Genomic DNA, 25,156 nt, shown 5'->3' on the forward strand with positions numbered 1-25,156 from the left:
GTAACCGTTACTCAGCACGCTCACATGAATTTAAATATGGCGCGTTCGATATATTTCAAATTGTTTAAAACAAACATATTAAAAAAACATCGCAAGCGGAGAAAAAAACGTAAGATTTTCAACTTACGCCGTAAGACTTGAAAATCGCCGAAATTACGTAAGACACGCAAAAAACGTAAGACTTGACAGGTATGAGAATAACAAGTCTGCATTCCTTAATAACTAAAAAAATAACTAAATAACTAGGCACTAACGTTATAGCTAAAAGGAACTGTTAACTAAAACAAAATATACAAACGAGTACACTACACGTTTATATATATATATATATATATATATATATATATATATATATATATATATATATATATATATATATATATATATATATATATATATATATATATATATATATATTGTTATGAATGTGCTGTATGTGAATGATTGTATGTGTAATGTGATGAAATTGTAGCATGATGCAACTCTACTTGTTGGGACAAGAGAGACAGAGGGGAGGGGAAGTGCTGAGTCGGCAGAGTGGACTCAGTGGAGAGCTGCGAGCGAGAGGCGCTGAGGGGTGGTTGAGAAGACGCGTGTCTGGGCTAAGAGTGTTGAGCTGCTCCGCTCGCGAGCTGTGTGTATCCGGTGTGCGTGTCTGCCGTGCCCCTGTACTGTGCCTGATTAACTGTTCTGTGCCTTTGAGAGTTGCTGTACTGTGTGAGGAACCTGTCATTAAACTAGAACTTAGTGTTGAACGTGTATCCTTTGTGCCCTGCCTCGTTCCCTCCTCCCCTCGGTGTTTTGTGTGGGCCGCTGTGAGCGACTGGTGCCCGTGTGGTTGTTCTGGGGATCACGCCGCCTGCCTGCCCGTGGATGGTGTGTGGTAGGGGGTGGCGTAACACTTGGTGTCAAAGGAGTGGGGATAAGTGAACAGTGAAGCGCGCCGAGTGTCATGGCGTCCCCCAATGGCCGCCGTGAGGGTGAGGAGACGGGCAAGGCCGAGGCTGACCCGGGTGAGGTGAAGCCGGGCCAGATGGACTTGTTCGCTGCCATGCTGGCCGAGATAGAAGAGAGGGCACGCGAGCAGGCTCAGAGGGCAGAAGAGAGGGCACGCGAGCAGGCTCAGAGGGCAGACGAGAGGGCACGCGAGCAGGCTCAGAGAGCAGACGAGAGGGCACGCGAGCAGGCTCAGAGGGCAGAAGAGAGGGTACGCCATCTTGCCGAGGTCCTCCAGAGCTGTTTCTCGTCGCTGAAGGTGGAAACCCAGCAGTACACCGACCTGGGCTGCGACAGCGCGAGGAGTGAACGGCTGGAGGAGGTGCGGATCCAGGAAGGCGAGGTCAGAGGCCTGAGGGAGGCGGAGAATTAGCTGCGAGAGGTGGCACCGTCGCACGCGGAGGAAGAAGGCTCAGTTCTGGCAGGAAGCGCCGGGGCGGCGGTCCTGCAGGAGCCTATCTGGGGCTCCTGGCAAGGACTCCTGGAGCCTGGTAGCGTCGTGGCGGAACCAGTAGCTGCCGCAGGAGGTTGGGGAGCCCCCGCCTCGTTGCCTCCCTCACCCCCTCCCTCTCCTCCATGACAGCCGGCTCGCAGGTCATGTAGTCCGCTCTCTCTCCCATGGCAGCAGCGAGAGGTGGCAACGTGGTGCGGGAACCAGGGTTCCCAGTGACGGTACAAAAGTACCATTTTGATACTTTTTGTTGGTAGCGGTACATTTTTACGACATTAAGCTAAAGTGGTACGAAATTATCATTGAGGAAAAATTTGATACTTTTTTACCAATTTAGTAAGAAAAATGATACATTTTCGTCTCACCGATGCATCCACGGAAATGTGAAAAAAAGTAAAAGCCGGTATAAATTTGTATTTACGTATATATTCTACCGCAGATCAGCGTTTCTGTGTTTTTGTGACCCGTTAAAATCATGTATCTGAGTATACAGCAGCTGATGGGGCAGAGTATACGCGTTGCCCCGGTGACGCTGAGCCGGATACAAGAGCAAGACGTGTACAGGACCGAGGAGACAAGCGGAAATCCCAACAAAGTTTTTTTTATATTTTTTAAGTACTATTAGGTAATTAAAGACATTAAACATGCTAAAATGTTACTTTCTCGTGATAGTGTGTGCATGAAGTAGCTGCAAAACTTACATAATATTGAAATAGTACTAAATAACATTTATTGCGCCACGGAATCATAGAAACGATTGAAGCGAAGCTACTCTGACATGATTTATATAACTAATATTCTTGTTGTTTTATCATATCTGCATCAGCTACATTGTCTGTGTTATCTTAATTAAAAGTTTTAATCTCTCTCTCTCTCTCTCTCTCTCTCTCTCTCTCTCTCTCTCTCTCTGTTACCATACAAGTCATCATGCTGCAATAGACACTGCAGACTGTGTACACTCTACATCACTGCCAGACGTAAGAGTTAAAAAAATAATATTTAAGTAATTTCCTCACTGTAAAATATAAATTACCTAAAATTACCGGTTGATACTTTATTTGGTACTTTTTCAGCCATGTGGTACATTTTTACATTTTGATCATTTTTTATGGTACGTTTTAGTTTTTTCCACTGGGAACACTGGCGGGAACAAGAAGCGTCACGTGTGCTGGCGGCGGGTGCACGGGTGGCGGACTGGCGGGGCTCCGCGTGGGGCCCCTGGCAAGGGCCCCTGAAGCCTGGTGGCGTCGTGGCGGAGCCGGTGGAGGCTGCAGGAGGCTGGGGAGCCGTCGGAGCCGCTCCCTTGGGTCCAGCTGGTGCTGGAGTCGGACCCATCAACCCGCCTCGTTGCCTCTCACCGCCTCCCTCTCCGCCATGCCGGCCGGCTTGCAGCCCACGTGGTCCGCCCGCTCCCCTCTGCAGCCCCCCAGCCTCCCGGCGCTCAGGGAGGCTTAAGCCAGCGGGGCACGACGGGAAGTTGGCATGGGAGGCCCAGTTCAAGATGCCAGCTGCTGCCCAGGGCTGGGGCGAGGATGAGAAGGCGCTGCAGCTGACAACAGAGCTACGGGGCTCAGTGGACGGGCCCGGCCGCTTGGTGGGGAGCGCCGAGAGGACCTTGGGGCGGCCTGACATGCTGGCCGCTACGCGACTCCAGGATACGCCACAGAGGCTGTGTGGCGACACGGGGCACTGCGTGCAGTCTGAGGGCCCAGTGGAGGCTCGTATCGGCGTAGGCAGCGCTGTGGAGTGCCGGCCGATGGACGTCGCCGATCGAGACGAGCCGTGCGTGCTGGGCCTCGACTACCTGCCGCAGGGCGAGGCCTGTGCCGACCTTGGACGGGAGCTGGAGAGGCTGCGCGGACAGGCGCCTTTGCTCCCGAAGGTCGGCTGTGCAGAGGTAGTCGCGGCGGAGCGACTGCACCTTGCCCCGGGGACGGAGGCCAGGGTCCTGTGTTGCCGGTCGGACGCGATGCCAGGGGGAGGCACGGTGGAGTCCACGGAGGGCCTGCAGCTGCCTGATGGTGTGGCAGCCGGAGGGAGTTTCGAAGGAGCGGGGGAGGAGTCAGTCACGGTGCTGGTGGCTAACTCCTCCGACGAGGCTCGGAAAGTACCCGCTGGTGCCAAGCTGGGCACCTGTGAAGAGGTGGAGCAACAAGAGGAGGCGTCGGGGAGTGCGGAGTCGGCCGCTGTGAGGCCGCTGCCCGACTTCCTGGAGGATTCGGCGCACCGGAGCGCCGCTCACCTGACGGAGGCGCAGACGAAGGTGCGCCACACCCTGGCTCGGTGCGCGGACGTGTTCAGCGGGGGTGGATTGGACCTGCTGGGCTGCACGGGGTTGGTGAAGCACAACATCAGCACGGGAAATGGTGCGCCCACCAGGAGCCCGCCCCGACGTGTCGTGCCGGCCAGGCGGGAGGAATTGCAGCGCGCCGTCAACGAGCTGGCGGTGCAGGGGGTGATGGAGCGGACAGACAGTCCGTGGCCCTCAGCAGTCGTCCTGGATATGAAGAAGGACGGCACGCAGCGCTTCTGTGCGGATTGCCGGGCGCTGAGGGACGAGACTGGCGAGGACTCCCACCCCCTGCCGTGGACCGATGACGCGCTGACGAAGGCCTTGGAGTTGGGGGCATTGACGACGACCAGCGGCCTAGCGGCGGCCGCCCCGCCCTGCCATGACTTCCGGGGCCGGATGGCGAAGGTGAAGATGAAGTCAGCGTCGATGAAGGCGAGCCCGGAGGGCCTCCGTGGCTCGTGCGGGGGCTGTGGCAAGAGGGGGCATAGGTGCAGTCTGTGCCTGGGGGAGCGAAGGACGCGTTCCCTTGACCGGCCGAGCCCCGATGCCCAGCAGCCGCGCCGTAAGGACTGTGGCCAGTCAGGCCACCGCTTGAGTGCCTGTCCCAGGCCCAGGGACGCGGCGCGGTTGGGGAGCGCGGACGGGCTGGAGAAGGGAGCCGACTTCCAGCCGTCTCCCGCCCTCGGGCCCCGCCTTGAGTAAGCTGCCGCCGCCCGACCAGCGTGTTGCCAGTGGGAGGCTTAGCGGTTGTAACCACGACGCGTGACAGTGGACACCGGGGGCTGAGGAGTGCTCGGCGCGGCCTGACCCGGGGTAGTGTGTGCTGCTGGAGGGGCCAGTGGAGGCTCGTATCGGCGTAGGCAGCGCTGTGGAGCGCCGGCCGATGGACGTCGCCGATCGAGACGAGCCGTGCTTGCTGGCCCTCGACTACCTAACGCAGGCCGGTAAGGCTCGTGGTGGCCTCGGACGGGAGCTGGAGAGGGTGACCGGAGAGGTGCCCTTTGCTCCCAGGAGGTTTTCGAGCATGGCTGCGTGGGGAGGTAGTCACAGCCGGGCGAGGGCACATTGCCCCGAGGGTGGAGGCCAGGAGCCGGTGTCGACTGTCCCGAGCGTCACGTGGAGCGGATGGCGTGGAAGAGCCCACTGAGGACTGGCGGCTGGTCGACGGCGTGGCTGACAGGCGGAGCCCCTTGGGGGCGCGAGAAGAGACTGTGGAGGACGTGGTGGAGGACAGACTGATTTATGTGTTTTGCATGTATTTTTCTGTGTTCAATGCTCGTCCGGGAGCTCAGGCTACCGGTGGATTTGGCCACGGGGCGGCCTCCCGACGTGAGCCTGCCCACCGTCACCTCTGGCTTCGCAGCGGCACTGCAGGAAAGCCTGGCTGAGGTGCACCGACGCGTACGGGGCAAGCTCAAGGTGGCAGGCCAGGCCATGAAATGAAGGAGACATACGGCCGGCGCAAGAGGGATGTGAGCCCCAGCAGCAGCGAAGGGGACGTGTCAGAGGTCGACCAAGGGGCGAACGAGAACATGGGCGGTGCGAGCGAAGTGGCAGACGTCAGTGACGACCCTGAGCAAGGACTTGGGGCCGACGCCGCCGCTCTGGGTGCCACCGCCTGCCTGCCGCCGCCAGCATCTCCCCAGCGGCGCCCTCGGCGAGAGAGGCGACGGCCGGGATGGTTAAGAGACTTAAGTGATGTCCCAGGGGACTGATTAGTTTGATTTATTTCATGTGTTTTGTTTGTTCAATGTTGGGGCAGCCGGGTCGACTGCCTTTTGGAGGAGTGGATAGTGTTATGAATGTGCTGTATGTGAATGATTGTATGTGTAATGTGATGAAATTGTAGCATGATGCAATGTTAGCTCAGCATGGTGCAACTCTACTTGTTGGGACAAGAGAGACAGAGGGGAGCCCGGGGCCTCCGGCCGCCGGGCAGGAAGTACTGAGTCGGCAGAGTGTAGAGTTGCGAGCGAGAGGCGCTGAGGGGTGGTTGAGAAGACGCGTGTCTGGGCTTAGAGAGTGTTGAGCTGCTCCGCTCGCGAGCTGTGTGCATCCGGTGTGCGTGTCTGCCGTGCCCCTGTACTGTGCCTGATTAACTGTTCTGTGCCTTTGAGAGTTGCTGTACTGTGTGAGGAACCTATCATTAAACTAGAACTTAGTGTTGAACGTGTATCCTTTGTGCCCTGCCTCGCTCCCTCCTCCTCCCCTCGGTGTTATGTGTGGGCCGCTGTGAGCGACTGGTGCCCATGTGGTTGTTCTGGGGATCACGCCACCTGCCTGCCCGTGGATGGTGTGTGGTAGAATATATATATATATATATATATATATATATATATATATATATATATATATATATATATATGTATATATATATATATATATATATATATATATATATATATATATATATATATATATATATATATATATATATATATATATATATATATATATATATATATATATATATATATATATAGATAGATAGATAGATAGATAGATAGATAGATATAGATATAGATAGATAGATAGATAGATAGATAGATAGATAGATATTTTCCACGGGCCCACCACCCCCGCACGCTGACCACTCAGCCACCGATTCCCTTTTAGTTTTTGTTCTTGTTTTTTTCATTGTTCTTGTTTTTGCCCTCGTTCTTGTACTTGTTGTTCTTTTTCTTGTTCTTGTTCTTTTTTCTTTTCTTCTTCTCTCCCTTCATTCCCTTGCTATTGTAATGCCAGATTTTAGTAAGGACGGGAAAATGTGTAAAAGTCAAAAAGTATGGTCAAGTAATTGTAAGTGCTCGCCGGAAACCGCTACTGCCTGAGTTTTTCCACCGTCTTCCCACGTTGAGGCCCATACCCTCCCCTAGGGCACCCCTAATCTCTGCCCGCTACCACGTGGTCCGCCGCCAGACGAGCGATTTCCCGCCAAAGCTGCCGAGTCAGCGTCAGCCCTCTCATCTCCGTTCCCCCCTCTCCTCGCCAGACACGTGATTTCCCCCCAGACTAGAGGCTTCGCGTCGGCTCCCTACCCTTCCTTCCTCCCACTCCCTGGCGGCGCGCGCCGTCTGGCCGCTTGGCATTCACCTCTTTGTAAAATTTACATTCCCATAAGAGTAGTTAACCTGTAGCTTTTTGCCGCTTTGTTTGTTTCGACACCTACCTGTATTAGTCAAAACGAAGGGGAAGGACACACGGCCCCTGCCCCCTCTTGGTGGCAGAACACACACAGCACCTCACAACCCCTCGCCCCGCCCACTAACTTTCGCTCTCACGCCCCTATATAAACATTAGGCGTGACTCTTCGTCTCAGAGACACGCCAGTTCTCGTCGACAGACCGACTTAGTCGGCTAGATTTCGATCGCCGATAGTCGGTCTGTCGGGCCGCCTTTTGCAAATGCCCGTGCTCCCTCGTGCAGGAGGTAAAAATCTCCCCCCCCCCCCCCCGGCTCTTCGTTTCAATGGAACGCCAGCCCTCATCGGGCGAGCAACTTGACCGGCCCTTCCGCCGGTAGTAGACTGCCTGGTTGCTCGCCCGGCTCCTGCTACTACGGGCTGCTTCTGGGCGCCTGCCCGGGGGCCCGTGCCTCCGTCGCTGCTCGACGGCTGCTACTCGTGTCTGTGGCGGCGGCGGAGGTATCCCCACACCCATAACGAGCTTTGCATCGCTCGCTCCCTCTTACAGGGCCGCCTTTTGGCCAAAGGCCCTGTCCTCCAATTGAGGGGGAAAATCTTTACGACAAGACAAGCCAAGCTCTTCGTCTGTTCAGAGACACGCCAGTCCTCACCGACGGACCGACTTGGTCAGCTAGATTTCGATAGCCGATAGAGTCGGTCTGTCGGTTCCCTGCTACGGGCCGCCTTTGGCAAAGGCCCGTGCTCCCTCGTGCAGAAGGGAGCAATCTTCCCCCCCTCCCCCCCCTCTTCGTCTGTTCCGCCCTTCCGCAGCGGTGAGGTAGACCTGCTTGGTCATCCTTGTTTTAGGTTGCCCCGCTGCGGTTAAGTTGACTGCTCGGTTGCTCGCCCGTGTCCTGCTACGGGTTGCTACTGGGCGCTTGCTCGGGGGTCCGTGTCTCCGTCGCTGCTCGCCGGCTGATACCCGTGGCTGTGGCGGCGGCGGAGGCGTCCCCACACCCGCCCCGAGTTTCATCGCTCGTACTCCCTTACAGGGCCGCATTTTTGCGAAGGCCCTGTCCCCTTTTCACGGGTAAATCTTACAGACCAGACTAGACCAGCTCTTCGTCGACGGACCGACTCGGTCGGCTTGATTTCGTTCGTCGATAGTCGATCTGTCGGCACCCTGCTACGGGCCGCCATTAGGCTAAGCCGGTGCTCCCCCGCGCAGGGAGAGAGCATTTTTACTCTCTTAACAGGCCGCCTACGGACAAGGGCCCGTTACCCTAGTGATACTAGGGGTAAATCTTTAACAACAAAAACAACAGCTCGTCCTGGTGACTCACACCCCCGCTCCTTCGCCCAACAGGTAAGCATTTCAACCCCTCCCCAGTGCCTCTCAACCCCTTCCCAGTGCTTTTCAACCCTCCCCCTGTCCATTATTCCCCCCTGCTTGCTATACTGTTTTAATGTTTAGGGACGAATAATTACCCTACCCCTCACTCGTCGCCCTGTCGGGACCCAGAAAACGAACAAATAAGAGGAGTAGCCATAACAGTACAGAGTAAACATCTGACAGGACAAACTAACAAGTAGGGTGACATATACAACAGTGTAAACATCTCATAGGACAAACGATAACAAAAAGGGGAAACAACGAGGGTGAAGGAAAACAGATACCCAGACTCAGATACAGAAAACAGATACAACCAGTAGGCGTGGTCAGAACGTGTGAACAACCATTCAAAAAGACTCTGAACCTGTGACGTCATTCGTGGCGACATGTTATAATCCAATAACTTGAAAGAAAAGTCAATGTGGGAGTGTCTTAGGAGTGAATCACGAATAGCAGAAGTAAGACAATACAACATAATGAGGGAGCCAATGGGTGTGACAGGAAGTTTTGGCCACTGGTTATGTAGAAAATTAAGGCGTGTCAAGGATGAAGATGTTTGGGTAGGCGGTGGCCAAACTGGTAGCGTACTGGACCCACATTCGCCGCGTGATGGACGACGCGGGTTCGAATCCTCACGCTACCACTCGGATTTTTCAGTCACCGCCGAGTGGCTTAAAACTACCCACATGCTGTCCTGAAGACCACCCATCAACCCGGACTCTAGAGGAAGCCGTCCAAGCGAATCAAGAACGAGTTCCGGGGGGCAGCATGAGCCAATGCAAGATGGCGCCACTATAAACACTCGCCTGCGCCAGAACGGGCTGGGCCGATCCCATCAGGCCCCACCTGGAAGAAGCCTTGGGCCGACCATCATGCCCCACCGGGAAGATGCCTACCGGCGCAATAGGCAACAACGTAAAAAAAAAAAAAAAAAAAAAAAAAAAAAAGTCCGCCTCAAGCAAAGAAAAATGTGACCTAGAAATCAGTGGTATGAGCAGACCGAGCTTGGTTCTCGCCTCAAGCAGACCTTGCTACTCACTCAGCCGAGAATGGCTGTTGTGATCTTAATCGTGAGTAGAAATTCGAGAATCTAAGGGAAACCGACTGTATTGTCCTGGAGATTATAATGTAGGAGATGTGAAGTAGGATTATGAGTGGGACAGGATTGTGATTATTTTATTGCGATGTAAAGCAAAGGTAAAACCACTAGGTGTGGTATAATTTGGTGCTTCCGTGACTTGTAGTAGATTATACTATAGGAATGTGTTATTAGAATTTGTGAGGAGAGTACATAATGATTGTGATGTAAGCAGAGAGATACAAACCACTGCTTGTGGAACGACGAGTGTTATTATTATTGGCAACAATTGAGCACATATTGTAGTATTATGTTTAAGACATGTCGTTTGTCATATGTTGCATCTATTGCTGAATATGCCAGTGTTATGATCGTCTGAGCATAGAATATTGCGTAAGGCAATTACTTTCATTTAATTTTAAATAAATGTATATTTTCTTTTTCCCTTGTTTATCCCCGAACTCAAGTCTCCGATAACAACTTAAGCCGGATCACGGTACCAGGAATACGAGATGGTGAGATCATTTATGGAGTAATTAATGAGTGATAAAAGAATTTTGATACAAGTTAATGCAAATGAAATAAAATATAAAGGTTAGATACAAGAAAAAAAGGGTCTAAAAGCCCTCATCTTCAATCTCCAGGCCCGTGCTTACCCTGCAACGTGACTGTCCCGTCCGCACACACACACACACACACACACACACACACACACACACACACACACACATACTCCGCAAAACACCCTTTTACCCCAATATATATTTAATATGTAATCACTTTCTTGGCACTCTTGTGGGCAGCCATAGGCTCTCCAAGGGAAATAAGTTTAGTTTGCAATTCCCCAAGTCAGTCTTGGAATGTTAATATGCCGGGTTTTCCCTCGTGCCCTGTGTTCAGCGACCATAGGTCCTCTGATTGAGTCATTTATACTGTAAGTTTCACCAGGCCGGCCTAGGCTATAAAAAAAAATTGTACATCATTATAATTGTAATAAATGTCACAGTAAATTCTTCTTATAATTATATTATTCTGTTTATCAGTGACCCATTCACTGGTCTTGCAATGCACATTAACAAACACCAAGGAAGTAACATAGGTCGGTTAGAACCTTCCTCCCCTCACATCAACTATTTCCAAAAGAAAAGAGGAGATCAATCGGGCTCTAATAAGTGTTTTTTTAGGTTCATGGTACAGAAGAAGGGTCAGTCTACCACCAGGGTCATAGAACTCCCCATGGAAATTACCACAACTCCTACGAAAGCCTTGTCAAATATGTGTTTCTTTGGGTTCATGGTACAGAAGAAGGGTCAATCTACCACCAGGGTCATAAAACTACCCTTGGAAATTACCACAACTCCTACGAAAGCCTTGTCAAATATGTGTTTCTTTGGGTTCATGGTACAAAAGAAGGGTCAATCTACCATAAGGGTCATAGAACTCCCCCTGGAAATGACCACAACTCCTACGAAAGCCTTGTCAAATATGTGTTTCTTTAGGTTCAAGGTACTGTAGAAGGGTCAAACTACCACAACCCAGGGTCATAAAACTACCCTTGGAAATGCCCACAGCTCCTACGAAAGCCTTGTCAAATATGTGTTTCTTTAGGTTCAAGGTACTGTAGAAGGGTCAAACTACCACAACCCAGGGTCATAAAACTACCCTTGGAAATGCTCACAACTCCTACGAAAGCCTTGTCAAATATGTTTCTTTAGGCTCATGATACAGAAGAATCAAACTACCACAACCAAGGCCATTAAACTACCCCTAGAAATGCTCAAAACTCCAACGAAAGTCTAGTCAATTATGTGTGCTCGGGCGCCGATGTGTATAGAATATCACCGATAGCCAATAAACACTTGCTTGGACACGAAGACCCCAAAAATTCTGAAAGCCTTCAATTTTGGGGTCATCCTGTCTCTGGGCAAGGAAAAAGAAAGAAGGAGGAATAGGGACACAAGGAATAGGGACTTACGGAATAGGGAATAGGAACAAGAAAGGACGAAGGGAAGGAGGAAAAGAAGGAGATGGGAGATGACTGAGAAATGCGGAAGAAAAGCAGGAGACAAAATGAGGATAAGAAGAGAGAGAGAGAGAGAGAGAGAGAGAGAGAGAGAGAGAGAGAGAGAGAGAGAGAGAGAGAGAGAGAGAGAGAGAGATTTACATAGATTTACATAGAAAATCAGACCACACAGACCCCATGGTCCAGACTTGGTGGTCTGTCCTTAAACCTAAGTGATTTTACATTAATCAGAAGACTCCAAAACGTTGCATTTCTACTCTAGTTGATATTAAGTTGAAGGAAGTGACGGTCGAGCTTATTTTTGAAGGAGTCAATCGTGTTACACTGGACCACTGACGGTGGAAGCTTATTCCATTCTCGCACTACAACGTTGGTGAAGAAAAATTTGGTGCAGTCTGAATTTACTTGTCTACATCTGAGTTTTACGCCATTGTTCCTCGTGCGCAAAGTGTCATCGATCATAAACAATGTTGATCTGTCTACATTCGTGAAACCATTAAGTATTTTAAAACATTCGATCAGTTTTCCTCGGAGGCGACGTTTCAAGAGAGAACATGTTAAGGGTAGAAAGCCTTTCTTCGTAGGATTTGTTGCGCAAGGAAGGGATCATTTTCGTTGCCCGACGCTGAACACCTTCTAATTTAGCAATATCCTTTGCATGGTGGGGAGACCAAAACTGTACCGCATATTCCAAGACTAAACTGTTGTAGAGCGGGAGTATTACATCTTTATTCTTGAATACAAAGTTTCTTTTAATGAAGCCCAACATTCTGTTCGCTTTATTTGCTGCATCGATGCATTGCTGTGAGAATTTGAGGTTTGACGCGATTTTGACCCCCAAGTCTTTGACGCATTGAACGCTTTTGAGTTTAACGCCGCGCATTTCGTATTCGAACTTCTTATTCCTCGTTCCAACTTGAAGGACCTGGCACTTGTCTACGTTAAAGGGCATCTCCCATCTATCCGACCAAGCTGAAATTTTGTGCAAATCCTCTTGGAGGCTTTGCCTGTCTTCGTCAATGAGAACCGAGTTGCCAATCTTTGTGTCGTCTGCAAATTTACTAATGCGGTTATTGAGTCCAACATCCACGTCGTTGATGTAAATAATGAAGAGCACTGGGCCAAGGACTGAGCCCTGAGGGACGCCACTAGTGACAGGCGCCCACTCTGAGTTAAATCCGTCAATCACTACTCTTTGTTGTCTGTTGCTCAACCAATTCGCGATCCATTGGTTTACTTGACCGTCAATACCTATTTGCTTTAATTTGTAAAGTAATTTATGATGCGGGACTTTATCAAACGCTTTCTGAATTCAAGATAGACTACGTCCAGTGATTTGGTTACGTCATAAACAGTGAAGAGGTCGTTATAAAAGGTTAATAGGTTTGATAGGCAGGATCTTTTGTTTCGGAAGCCATGTTGTGAGTCCCCAATCAATGAGTGGCTTTCAAGGTAATTCACAATTTTGTCTCTAATTATGCCCTCAAGTAGCTTACCTACAACCGAAGTTAGACTAATGGGCCTGTAATTACCTGGTACTTTTTTGTCTCCTTTCTTGAAAATCGGTGTCACGTTAGCCTTTTTCCAATCTGAAGGGACGATGCCTTGTCGCAAGGACATATTGAATACGGTTGTGAGGGAGGAGAGTATTTCGCTCTTTGTTTCTTTCAGCAGAGTTGGATATACTTTGTCAGGTCCAGGACTTTTATTTGTTTTAAGTGAATGGAGAGCTTTAAGGACTTCATCGGTTGTTATTTCAAAATTAGGCAATGCATGCTCGAGATTTACAATAGTACTGGTGTTGGTGGTAGCGTGAGGAAGACTGTTAGTATTAAACACCGAGGAAAAGTAATTGTTTAAGAGGTTTGCAATGTGTTGGCTGTCAGTCACTAGTGCACCGTCGCTGTTTGTTAAAGGTCCAATACCACTTTTGATCGCCTTTCTGCTGTTTATGTAACTGAAGAAAGATTTCTGATTATTTTTACAGTTGGCTGCAATATTTTCTTCGTATCTACGCTTTGCCTGACCTACTAGTCTTTTTACTCGTCGCCTGGCATCATTATAAAGTCTAATGTTTTCGGGCGTGCTTTGTTCTTTCTTTAACCTGTAAAACAATTTTCTCTCATTGACTGATTGTTTAATTTCGCTATTAAACCACGGTTTTTATTAGTGTTAATTCGCTTCTCGCAACAGGGGACAAATGAGTTCGGCTGAGTGAGTAAGTGATTTTTTCGTCTTCGCCAGGCTTACTCTAGGTTTCCGTCATCTGATTGTTGGAATTCTGTTAGTTTTTGTCGGATTTCTGCGAAGTTAGCTCTTTTGAAATTGGGCACCTTTACTTTATTTTCAGTCACTGATGATTGAGCTTTAATGTCGACGCGCACTAATTTATGATCGCAAGAACCGAGGTGTTCTCCTACCGTGACACTACTGATTAGGTTATCTTGGGTCGTTATAACAAGGTCGAGTATATTATTTTGTCGAGTTGGCTCAGAAACCATTTGGCTCAGATAATTTTCTTCTAGAAATTCGATCATTCTATGTGACTCGCCTTCTGTACCTGACAGTGTCGCCCAGTCGATATGGGGGAGGTTAAAGTCTCCTAATATCAGTGAGTCGCTGTTATTAAGTGACTGCCTTAAGACTCTGTACATTTCAAGGTCGTCATCGAGTGATTGCCCGGGAGGTCTGTAGGTGACAGATATATTTAAGTTGACTTTTGCAATGTTTACTCGCACGCACAAATGTTCAACGTTACTGTTTCCCGGTGTTTTGTCAGTGGTTGCAAATAGCTTTGACATAAAGGGCGACGCCACCGCCTCTACGGTTTACACGATCTTTGTTGAAGAGTCTGTAGCCATCTATGTTGTATTCGGAACTTAAATCAATATTTGTGGTGTCGATAAATGTTTCGGTTATAGCAATTATGTCAAAATTTTCTGTTAAAGCAAGACATCTCAGTTCATCAAATTTGTTTCTTAGGCTACGCGCATTGAAACTAAGGATTTTTAAGTTATCTAGAGGCTTAGTAATAGAGGTGGTGGTACTTGCTGGATCACGGTTACGGGTTTGTTGCGATGCACGGCGTCTATTTACACGGGTGGGGTGGAGGGACGTGGCCGTGACTCGTTTTTTGTTCGGATGACACGCACTGCTTCGTTGAGGAGCCTTCCGAGTCTGGCTGCCCCGATGGGAGAAAGGTGCAATCCGTCCCTGTGAAAGAGCTCATTTTGTCCATAGAAATTGTCCCATGTGTTGAGGAACTCCACGTCAAGCTCCCTGCAAAGAGTCTGTAAGCGGTTGTTTAGGCTGACGGCCTTACTGAAAAGTCGCCCGCCCAAGTCCGTGGTAGAACTCCTGAAATCAAAATGTTAGGGGATTTAGTTTTATACTGCTGGATGAGCCTACGGTACTTCTCCAGGAGTTCCTCAGACCGGGTCGTGGTGATGTCGTTCGTACCTGTGTGAATAACAAACAGTGAATCATTAGTAGCCTGGGGGGAGATCTCCTCAAGAGCAGCAGTTATGTCGTCGATCCCAGCACCAGGATAGCAATAGTTCCGTCTTCGACGAGAGAGAGAGAGAGAGAGAGAGAGAGAGAGAGAGAGAGAGAGAGAGAGAGAGAGAGAGAGAGAGAGAGAGAGAGAGAGAGAGAGAGAGAGAGAGAGAGAACTGCTGATATGAGAGGAGAGAGAAAAAAAAAAGGGAGGAAAGTCGTGAGATAAACAGACGATTGAGGAACAGTAAAAGAGAGATAAAGAAGAATGTAGCAAAGGAGAAGGAAAGGGAGAATAAAGGAAAGCGGAGAGAAAGAATGTTAATTGGCGACTGATGAGATGAGCAGAAAAAAACAAAAACATGAGGAACAGTAAAAGAAGGAGATAGATGATAACAAAGAACAAGAAAAGGAAGAATGCAGGAAAAGGATGGTAAAGAGTAGTGGAATAAACATAGACTTGAGGAATAGTAAAAAGGAGAGAGAAAGAAAGGAAAACAATGACAAAAAAGGGAGAATGAGGGAGGAAGAATGGAAACGAGCCGTGAGGTAAACAGAACCTTGAGAAATGATAAAAGAGAGAGAAGAAGAAAAGAAATGGGAGAATGAGGGAATGGGGGGAAGGAAAGACGGTATACCGCAACATTCTTCTACGTCTTCAGTGCCTGCATGACAACTCGATAAGAAGGCAAAGATGTAATCAGGAAGGGCGTAAGGAGACCAAAAGCAAACAAACCTAGTAATACTATGTCATGGTGACGAACGGGAGAGAGGGTGATGATAGAGCGATACGAAGGGAGAGCAAAGGTGAGGCGCGGGATGAGTCAAAGGTGTTACGAGTAGCTTGCAGGTGAACTTGAGAAGGTCTAGATTTGTGTGTCGACGTGGCCTAGGTAGGATGATGACCTAAGCGGGATGCAAGTATAAGAAAGAGAGTTTAAAATTCAAGAAGGTATAAGGGGTGTAGAAGAAGAAGGGGAGAGCATATTGAGGTTAATGATAGATGCGGTGAAGGAGGAGGAGGAGAAGGAGGAATGGGAAGGTAACGATGGATATACAGTGAGAGGAGGAGGAGGAGGAGGTGGAGGAAAGGGAAGGAGGGAACGTAGGTTATTTAACTCTTCCCCATATCCTCCTCCACCTCTCCCCTCGCTCCTTCCCCCACTGCCTTTGCTCTCCCTCACTCCTCCTCCCCCCAAGACTATCTATGCCCCTCTCTCATCCCTCCTCCTCCTCCTCCTCCTACCACTACTGCTGCAACTAGTATTACTTCTCATACCCCCGAGTCGCCCGCTCCTATTCTGCCCCTCATCTCTCGCCACTCAGTCATCGCTAATTATTGGGGAAGGACCACCTCGCCCCCTATTCTTTCCTTCAGTGTCTGCTTCAGGAGGGTAAGCACTTACGAGGGAAAGGACTGAGGGTTTCATTGGTTTATGTAGGCATAGTTTCCTTTTTCATTTTTTTTTTTTTTAAGTGTTGCCTTAAGCACCGGCAGGTTGTCTTGAGGGGCCTCTTGGGCAGCCCCATCCCGTTAGTAGCGCAGGCGAATTTTATTTATAGTGGCTGCTGTGATATTTGACTCTTCCTTGGCCCATGCTGCCCCCGGTGCTCCGCTTGAACGACGTTGCTGAAATTAGGGTTGATTGAAGGTCTGGGCAGCACGTGGGTCATCTTACGCCGCTCGGCGACGGTTTGAAAAATCGTCGTGTTTCGGTGGGACAAGAACCTCTATAAATCTTGCAGTATCATCCTATGAATAACAAAAGTCTGCATTCCTTAATAACTAAAAAAATAACTAAATAACTAGGCACTAACGTTATAGCTAAAAGAAACTGTCAACTAAAACAAAATATACAAACGAGTACACTACACGTTTATATATATATATATATATATATATATATATATATATATATATATATATATATATATATATATATATATATATATATATATATATATATATCTTTTCCACGGGCCCACCACGCCCGCACCCTGACCACTCGGCCACCGCCTCCCCTCTTAGTCTTGTTCTTGTTTTTGCCCTCGTTCTTGTTTTTGCCCTCGTTCTTGTTCTTGTTCTTCTTGTTGTTCTTGTTCTTTTTCTTGTTCTTGTTTTCTTGTTCTTGTTCTTCTTGCTCTTGTTCCTGTTTTTTCTTCTCTCCCTTCCCTTCCTTGCTATATTACTCTTAGAGCAATGAATAAAAAAATAATAACTGCGATACAACCAAAGAAAAGATATGTATAGACGTGTAGCGGACTCGTTTGTATATTTTGTTTTAGTTAGTAGTTTCTTTTTAGGGAATGCAGACTTTTGTTATTCTTACGATGAGGCTACAAGATTTATAGAACATTAGGTGAATATAACACAATAAAATGCAAGTGTTTACTCTATTTTGTTATCAGGACACGGAGACTTTGTTGTTATTTGTCTTACGGTGATAGTAAAAGATATCTGCGACGATATTGAAACAACAACAACAACAACAACAACAACGACGTTACAAAGACATGAACACGCATAAAATCGAACTTCTTAATTAATTCACTTGAGAGAGAGAGAGAGAGAGAGAGAGAGAGAGAGAGAGAGAGAGAGAGAGAGAGAGAGAGAGAGAGAGTGCATCACGTGGATGTTGCTTACATAAACAAACAACAATGACTACTGATCTTTTCTTGATGCATGAATTTAAAAGTTTAACTGCGTCCTTATTCGGTGAAGTGTCTGTAGGAGGGGAAGAGCAGGAGGAGAAGGAGAAGGAGGAGGAGGAGGAGGAGGAGGAGGAGGAGGAGGAGGATTTAGGAGGAGGAGGGGGCTATTAGAGAGGACAAGAAGGAGGAACAGCATAGGATCGGCAATCTCTCTCTCTCTCTCTCTCTCTCTCTCTCTCTCTCTCTCTCTCAATAACGTTATCAAAAAAGCAAAGGTAAGCGTGATGGGACACTTCAGTTCGCCTAGATAACGTTTTAAATCTTTCCTTAAATGACATTTTCATATGTTTTACTACTACTACTACTACTAGCCTACTACTACTACTTGACTACTACTACTACTACTACTACTACTACTACTACTACTACTACTACTACTACTACTACTATTACTACTATTATCATACACCTCTTAAGTCTTCTCTTTGGGTCAACAAGTAACAGATTGTGGCTCGTATTCTCAGACGCTCGCGATCGGAGATAAGTCAAGTTCTCACGAGTGGTTGTTCACGTTCACGGCGCAGCATGCCTAGACACACAATCACTGGACTCATTGAACTACTCATGGCCAAGATCAATATTGTTTGATAATGATAATAATAATAATAATAATAATAATAATAATAATAATAATTTATCATTATTATTTTTATTATTATATTTATTATTATTATTATTATTATTATTATTATTATTATTATTATTATTATTATTATTATTATTATTATTATTATTATTATTATTATTATTATTATTATTATCATAATTATCTCCTCGTTGAAATTTCCACGTGGTTTCTTCGCTGAGGCCTGAGACCCCAGGGTATAGAGCTTTCCCACGGTATGTTTTGTCTTAATATGTTGGACAGTTTGAATAATGTTTCACTGTTCCCGTCATGACTTTCCATATTAGTAATCTTTCGTTTTCGCTCAAACGCCGGAGAATATTACTCCTCCCCTTACTCTCCTCCTCCCTTTCCACTTCACTCCCCCATATCCTCCCTACCATTCCTCCCTGGCTAATGTTGAGCTGTCGCACCACCCTTCCTTCCTTCCTTCCATTCCTTCCTTCCCACCCCCCACTTCCTCAGGTTCAGGTTCAGGTAGATTGCGGAAGTCTTGCCTTTGGATCGGCACTTCCTGATGTGATCTTGATACTGTGGTCTTGTGGTCTGGTCCTCTCTCACATGACGCTGATCTCCTCCCCCTTCCCTGTCCCCTCCCTCCTCCCTCGGAAAGTTGGATTCCCTTCCCTCCCCCACCTACCCTTCCCGTCCTCTATACTCCCTTGTCCCCCCTTCTTCCCCTTTTTTCATTTTTAACTAAGGGTATAGTACGAAGAGGAACCTTACCTCTCTCTTTCCCTCCTCCAGTCCTCCTTTATTTTCTTTTTTTGTATCTCACAAGCTATTAGTTAGTCAGTGGATAGCCAGGACAGGCACTGAAGTATTTTTTTTATATTGACTAGTGACTACCGTTACCGCAGTACCGCACTGGAAAAAAAAAAAAACATGGGACCGCACTACCGCAACCGCACCACTCCGGAAAAAAATAACGCACTACTGCAACCGCACTACTAATTTTTCAGTACCGGGCCCACCTCTGCTTACCGCACCACCTTGTACGCCTTCTTCCACGCCTCCTTCAGACAGACGCCGCACGCACGATGATGTGGCTGGTGGCGGCGGGCCTGGTGCTCCTCCTGCTGTACCTGGGCACCCGGAAGCCCCGTGGATACCCGCCAGGTGAGGGGAGGGTTAGTGCCAGGGTGTTGGGACGACCGGGGAGAGAGGTAAGGTCAAGTAAGGACAGGTATGCTCTCTCTCTCTCTCGTTCTCTTTCATCTTTTTTCTCTCTCTCTCTCATCCAGGTGAGTATTTTACGTTCACGTGCGTATACAACTTTCAAAACAAGTGTATTATTGCTGTATTTTTTGTGTTGTTCTCAAATATAAATGAAAGAAATACTTTCGGTAGTAGTGGTGGTGGGAAAGGAACTGATGTTGAAGATTAGAAAGAGATGAATGAAGTTTATAATCTCGTCATTGGGGTGCAGGAGACAGATTTTGGCTCAAAAATAGGTATACGCAGGACGATGTGGCGCCTCTGCTGTCCCTCCCTCACCCACTCCCTCGTCCGCCCAGGTCCCCCGCGGCTGCCGTTGATGGGCTACATTCCCTTCATGGACGCAAACCTCCCGCACAAGAAGCTGTGGCGCCTCTCCTCCACGTACGGGCCGGTGGTGGGGCTGTTCTTCGGTAACCAACCCGCTGTGGTGGTGAACGGCTGGGAGGCGGTGAAGGAGGCGCTCATGAACGAGGACCTGAACGGGAGGCCGGAGTCTGTTTTCACCACTGGAGCCTACAATGGCACTTACGGTAGTTACGTTGAAGTGCTGCGCGAGGGATAAACGGGTCAAATTTTCGTATTATCAAACGCTTCGGGCTCTTGTTGTGGCTGTTTTTGAGTCCGCAGAGAACCATGAGCGTTTTTCCCGTTCACGGCGTAGAGTTTTTCCAAAACTACCGCCAGGTCATGAAGTCACCCATGGAAACCCCTACAACTTCTGCAAGTGCCTCTTTATATTGATGTATGTACTAAAGCTTCGAAGTGTTTGATGGTATGGGCGAATCATTCGTATTCTCAAACGTATCGGCGCCTATGTTCGCCTCTTTGAAAAGCCTCTTGTAGAAGTTGCAGCATGGGAGTTGATGCTGGTGATAGCTTTATCCGACCTCTGCATCCTGAACAGGAAAAACACCCATGAAATCCCGATTAATCTTTGTGGCTTTGGAAAACAGTCGTAAAAGGAGCCCGATACGTTTAAGAACATGAACTTGAAACACGTTATTTGCACATCAGGTATAAAAAGTCGAGTCTCATCTCCTTTAAATTTTTTTCTCTGCTTCTCTCCCTTCCTCCCTCACTCAGGTGTGATGTTCGTGGAGGGAGAGTTTTGGAAGGAGCAGCGACGCTTCACACTGCACCAGTTCCGAAATTTGGGCTTCGCGAAGAGGTCCCACGAAGAGATAGTCCACGAGGAGGTCCGGGCAGTGATACAGGAGATCAGGGAGACGAAGGGCAGCATCACCCTTCTTGTAGGTGCCGATAGACAGATAGATGGATAAATAGATTGACATAGACAGAGATATCACTTTCGTTCACTACATATATTTCATCAACAAAAATTGCATGCTTACATCTCGAAATAATGAGTCGTACACAAAATCTTATTGGGACCGTTCTGGGACGCGTCTGAGGCGGTGGAGGTGTACGTAACCGGTCATGCTCAGTGTCAATACATGTTCGGGTCGCATATTCACAATCTCTCTACGGGTATGTGGTCCCTGAGTGAAAACGATCGGCTCTCGCTTCGAAACTAACCACGAGGCGTTCTGGAAAATCCTCTCATTGTGATTCCCATTCCAAATTATCGCAAATGTCTCCAACAAAACTTAAACTAACCGAACCTAACTTGTAAGGCACTAATATATACATTAGTGCCTTACAAACCTGTTCAGGAGTGGGTGCCACATACCCGTACAGAGAAGGGAAATACGCGTTCGTTCGGTCCGTGTCTGACGTGAGCCGCTGCCGCAGGGGATGCTGGGCGTGTCAAGCATCAACATCCTCTGGGCCGTGATGGGCGGGAAGAGGTTCAGTCGCGATGACCCCCGGCTGATGGACCTCGTACTCGTGCTCAACAAGGTCTTCCGCGCCGGCGAGGTAAGTAGAAAGACACGTTGCATTCATCAAGGAGGCAGGAGTGTGACTTCCCTCTCAAGCGATGTGAGGTGCAGCCGTTGAAAGTGTCAGCGATCCTTGAGCTGAGATGAATGCTTGGCCTGGAGTGTTTGTACCAGATTGGCAAGGTCGTTTGGGCGTTGGCTCCCGTGAGTCCTTCCTTTTCCTCTGCTCTGCCACACATCCCCAACACCAATATTTTTCCCTTATAAGTTAGCTATAAGTAACATATGAGAGGAAGAGATGGGTGTTGGGGCTGTGTGGCAGAGCGGAAGGGAGGAGAGGACCCGCGGGAGGCAACGCCACAACCATTTCGCCAATCTGGTTTCACCGTGGCCGGACATTTTGCCTACAGACACTTTGCCTACGGACAATGTGTTTACCGGACAATGAGCCTACGGACACTTTGCCTACGGACAATGTGTTTACCGGACAGTGAGCCTACGGACACTTTGCCAACCGACAATGTGTTTACCGGACAATGAGCCTACGGACACTTTTTTTTTTTTTTTTTTTTTTACGTTGTTGCCTATTGCGCCGGTAGGCATCTTCCCGGTGGGGCCTGATGGTCGGCCCAAGGCTTCTTCCAGGTGGGGCCTGATGGTCGGCCCAGCCCGTTCTGGCGCAGGCGAGTGTTTATAGTGGCGCCATCTTTGCCTACGGACAATGTGTTTACCGGACAGTGAGCCTACGGACACTTTGCCTACGGACAATGTGCTTACCGGACAATGAGCCTACGGACACTTTGCCTACGGACAATGTGTTTACCGGACAATGAGCCTACGGACACTTTGCCTACGGACACTTTGCCTACCGGACACTTTGCCTACCGGACACTTTGCCTACGGACACTTTGCCTACCGGACACTTTGCCTACCGGACACTTTGCCTACAGGACATTTTGCCTACCGGACACTTTGCCTACGGACACTTTGCCTACCGGACACTTTGCCTACCGGACACTTTGCCTACAGGACACTTTGCCTACCGGACACTTTGCCTACCGGACACTTTGCCTACAGAACACTTTGCCTACCGGACACTTTGCCTACGGACACTTTGCCTACGGACACTTTGCCTACGGACACTTTGCCTACCGGACACTTTAAATACCGGACACTTTGCCTACAGGACACTTTGCCTACCGGACACTTTGCCTACCGAACACTTTGCCTACAGGACACTTTGCCTACGGACACTTTGCCTACCGGACACTTTGCCTACGGACACTTTGCCTACCGGACACTTTGCCTACAGGACACTTTGCCTACCGGACACTTTGCCTACGGACACTTTGCCTACCGGACACTTTGCCTACAGGACACTTTGCCTACGGACACTTTGCCTACCGGACACTTTGCCTACGGGACACTTTGCCTACTGACACTTTGCCTACGGACACTTTGCCTACGGACACTTTGCCTACCGGACACTTTGCCTACCGGACACTTTGCCTACGGACACTTTGCCTACCGGACACTTTGCCTACCGGACACTTTGCCTACGGACACTTTGCCTACCGGACACTTTGCTCACTGGACACTTTGCCTACCGGACACTTTGCCTACGGACACTTTGCCTACCGGACACTTTGCCTACGGACACTTTGCCTACCGGACACTTTGCCTACGGACACTTTGCCTACCGGACACTTTGCCTACGGACACTTTGCCTACCGGACACTTTGCCTACGGACACTTTGCCTACCGGACACTTTGCCTACCGGACACTTTGCCTACGGACACTTTGCCTACCGGACACTTTGCCTACGGACACTTTGCCTACCGGACAATTTGCTCACGGACACTTTGCCTGGACACTTTGCCTACGGACACTTTGCCTCACCGGACACTTTGCCTACTGGACACTTTGCCTACGGACACTTTGCTACCGGACACTTTGCCTTCCGGACACTTTGCCTACCGGACACTTTGCCTACCGGACACTTTGCCTACGGACACTTTGCCTACGGACACTTTGCCTACCGGACACTTTGCCTACGGCAACTTTGCCTACCGGACACTTTGCCTACCGGACACTTTGCCTACCGGACACTTTGCCTACCGGACACTTTGCCTACGGACACTTTGCCTACCGGACACTTTGCCTACGGACACTTTGCCTACGGACACTTTGCCTACAGAACACTTTGCCTACAGGACACTTTGCCTACCGGACACTTTGCCTACGGACACTTTGCCTACAGACACTTTGCCTACCGGACACTTTGCCTACGGACACTTTGCCTACGGACACTTTGCCTACCGGACACTTTGCCTACGGACACTTTGCCTACCGGACACTTTGCCTACCGGACACTTTGCCTACGGACACTTTGCCTACCGGACAATTTCCTACCGGATATTTCGCAATGCTAATATATATATATATATATATATATATATATATATATATATATATATATATATATATATATATATATATATATATATATATATATATATCTATATATATATATATCTCTATATATATATATATATATATATATATATATGCATATATATATGCATATACATATATATGCATATATATGTTTTGTTGCTAAGAGAACCGGGTAGGACACGAAGTAACGGGTTTAAACTGGATGAATTCAGATTCAACAGGGACATAGGCAAAAATTGGTTTACTAACAGGGTGGTGGATGAGTGGAATAGGCTTAGCAGTCATGTGGTGAGTGCCAATACAATTGTCACATTCAAAAATTGACTAGATAAATTCATGGACAGCGATATTAGGTGGGGTTAAATACACGGAAGCTTAGGGTCAAAGGAGCTGCCTCGTACAGGCCTACCGGCCTCATGTAGACTCATGCGTTCTTATGTTCTTATGTTCTTATATATATATATATATATATATATATATATATATATATATATATATATATATATATATATATATATATATATATATATATATATATATATATATATATATATATATATATATATATATATATATATATATATATATATATATATATATATATATATATATATATATATATATATATATATATATATATATATATATATATATATATGATATATATATATATATATATATATATATATATATATATTTATATATATATATAAATAAAAATATATATATATATATATATATATATATATATAGATATATATATATATATATATATATATATTCCTTCTTAATTTCATGTCGACATTTATCATTTGAGGTATACATAAAATAAGATTTATTTAATTAAATTTGAAGCCAAAAAATCAATCTAGAATGGACAGACATAGTCAAAAAATCTATAAATTGTGAGCAATGCCACGAGATAGTCAAGAACCGGGGTGGTGTCATGCTTCTCCACGAGGCTCTTCATGCGTTAACTGACATACTCGTACCTTTTCTTGGTTGGTGGCAAAGCAACTCCAGCGTCGGCCTGATCAATAAGGAGTTCGTTGTCTGCCTGCTCTTTACGCAATCGGTCTACAAGTCGACACAGAGTTGGGTGTTAAATGGCGACTCGTAGGTCGAAGCCTCTGTGCCAGTCTCCTATCGAGTTGTTGGTGCGAGGCAAGTTTCCATCCAATTTCCAATCCACGTATCCTTGAAATAGGTTGGAAAGTCTCCCAAGATCTCGTCCGTTTTCTCGTTCAGTGCAGACATAAATCGCTCAAATGTGTCGCAAACATCTTGTTAAGGAACAAATGCAAGCGTTTGAAGTGATTTAATCATCAGTGCATTTCCGGGAAATTGAGCATATCAGCTGGCAAGTCTTTCGGCTTGAATTCTTCGTCACACACATTGCCTAAAGTGGAACAGACGACCACTGATTTGACTCTGTGGAAAATGTCT

At 47.6% G+C, this 25,156-nt stretch overlaps 1 protein-coding gene across 9 annotated transcripts in view; it reads left to right on the forward strand.

The window, feature by feature from the left end:
* LOC126996064 (methyl farnesoate epoxidase-like) overlaps positions 1 to 25,156 on the forward strand; it is a 90,331-nt gene that overhangs the window by 32,010 nt on the left and 33,165 nt on the right. For 2 of the 9 annotated variants that reach the window (XR_007750891.1, XM_050856124.1), the window contains exons 1-5: positions 16,087 to 16,247; positions 19,153 to 19,309; positions 19,708 to 19,941; positions 20,495 to 20,661; positions 21,164 to 21,289. Coding sequence is in view for 8 of the 9 variants with exons in the window: in XM_050856124.1 (XP_050712081.1) it covers positions 19,231 to 19,309; positions 19,708 to 19,941; positions 20,495 to 20,661; positions 21,164 to 21,289 (606 nt within the window). In the remaining variant the exon portion in view is untranslated. Of the gene's footprint in view, positions 1 to 2,569; positions 5,910 to 16,086; positions 16,248 to 19,152; positions 19,310 to 19,707; positions 19,942 to 20,494; positions 20,662 to 21,163; positions 21,290 to 25,156 lie in introns of those variants that run through there. The other 7 variants (XM_050856126.1, XM_050856125.1, XM_050856128.1 and 4 more) reach the window with 5 other exon arrangements.

The sequence above is a fragment of the Eriocheir sinensis genome, chromosome 9 (genome assembly GCF_024679095.1).
Source record: "Eriocheir sinensis breed Jianghai 21 chromosome 9, ASM2467909v1, whole genome shotgun sequence".
Taxonomy (NCBI): domain Eukaryota; kingdom Metazoa; phylum Arthropoda; class Malacostraca; order Decapoda; family Varunidae; genus Eriocheir; species Eriocheir sinensis.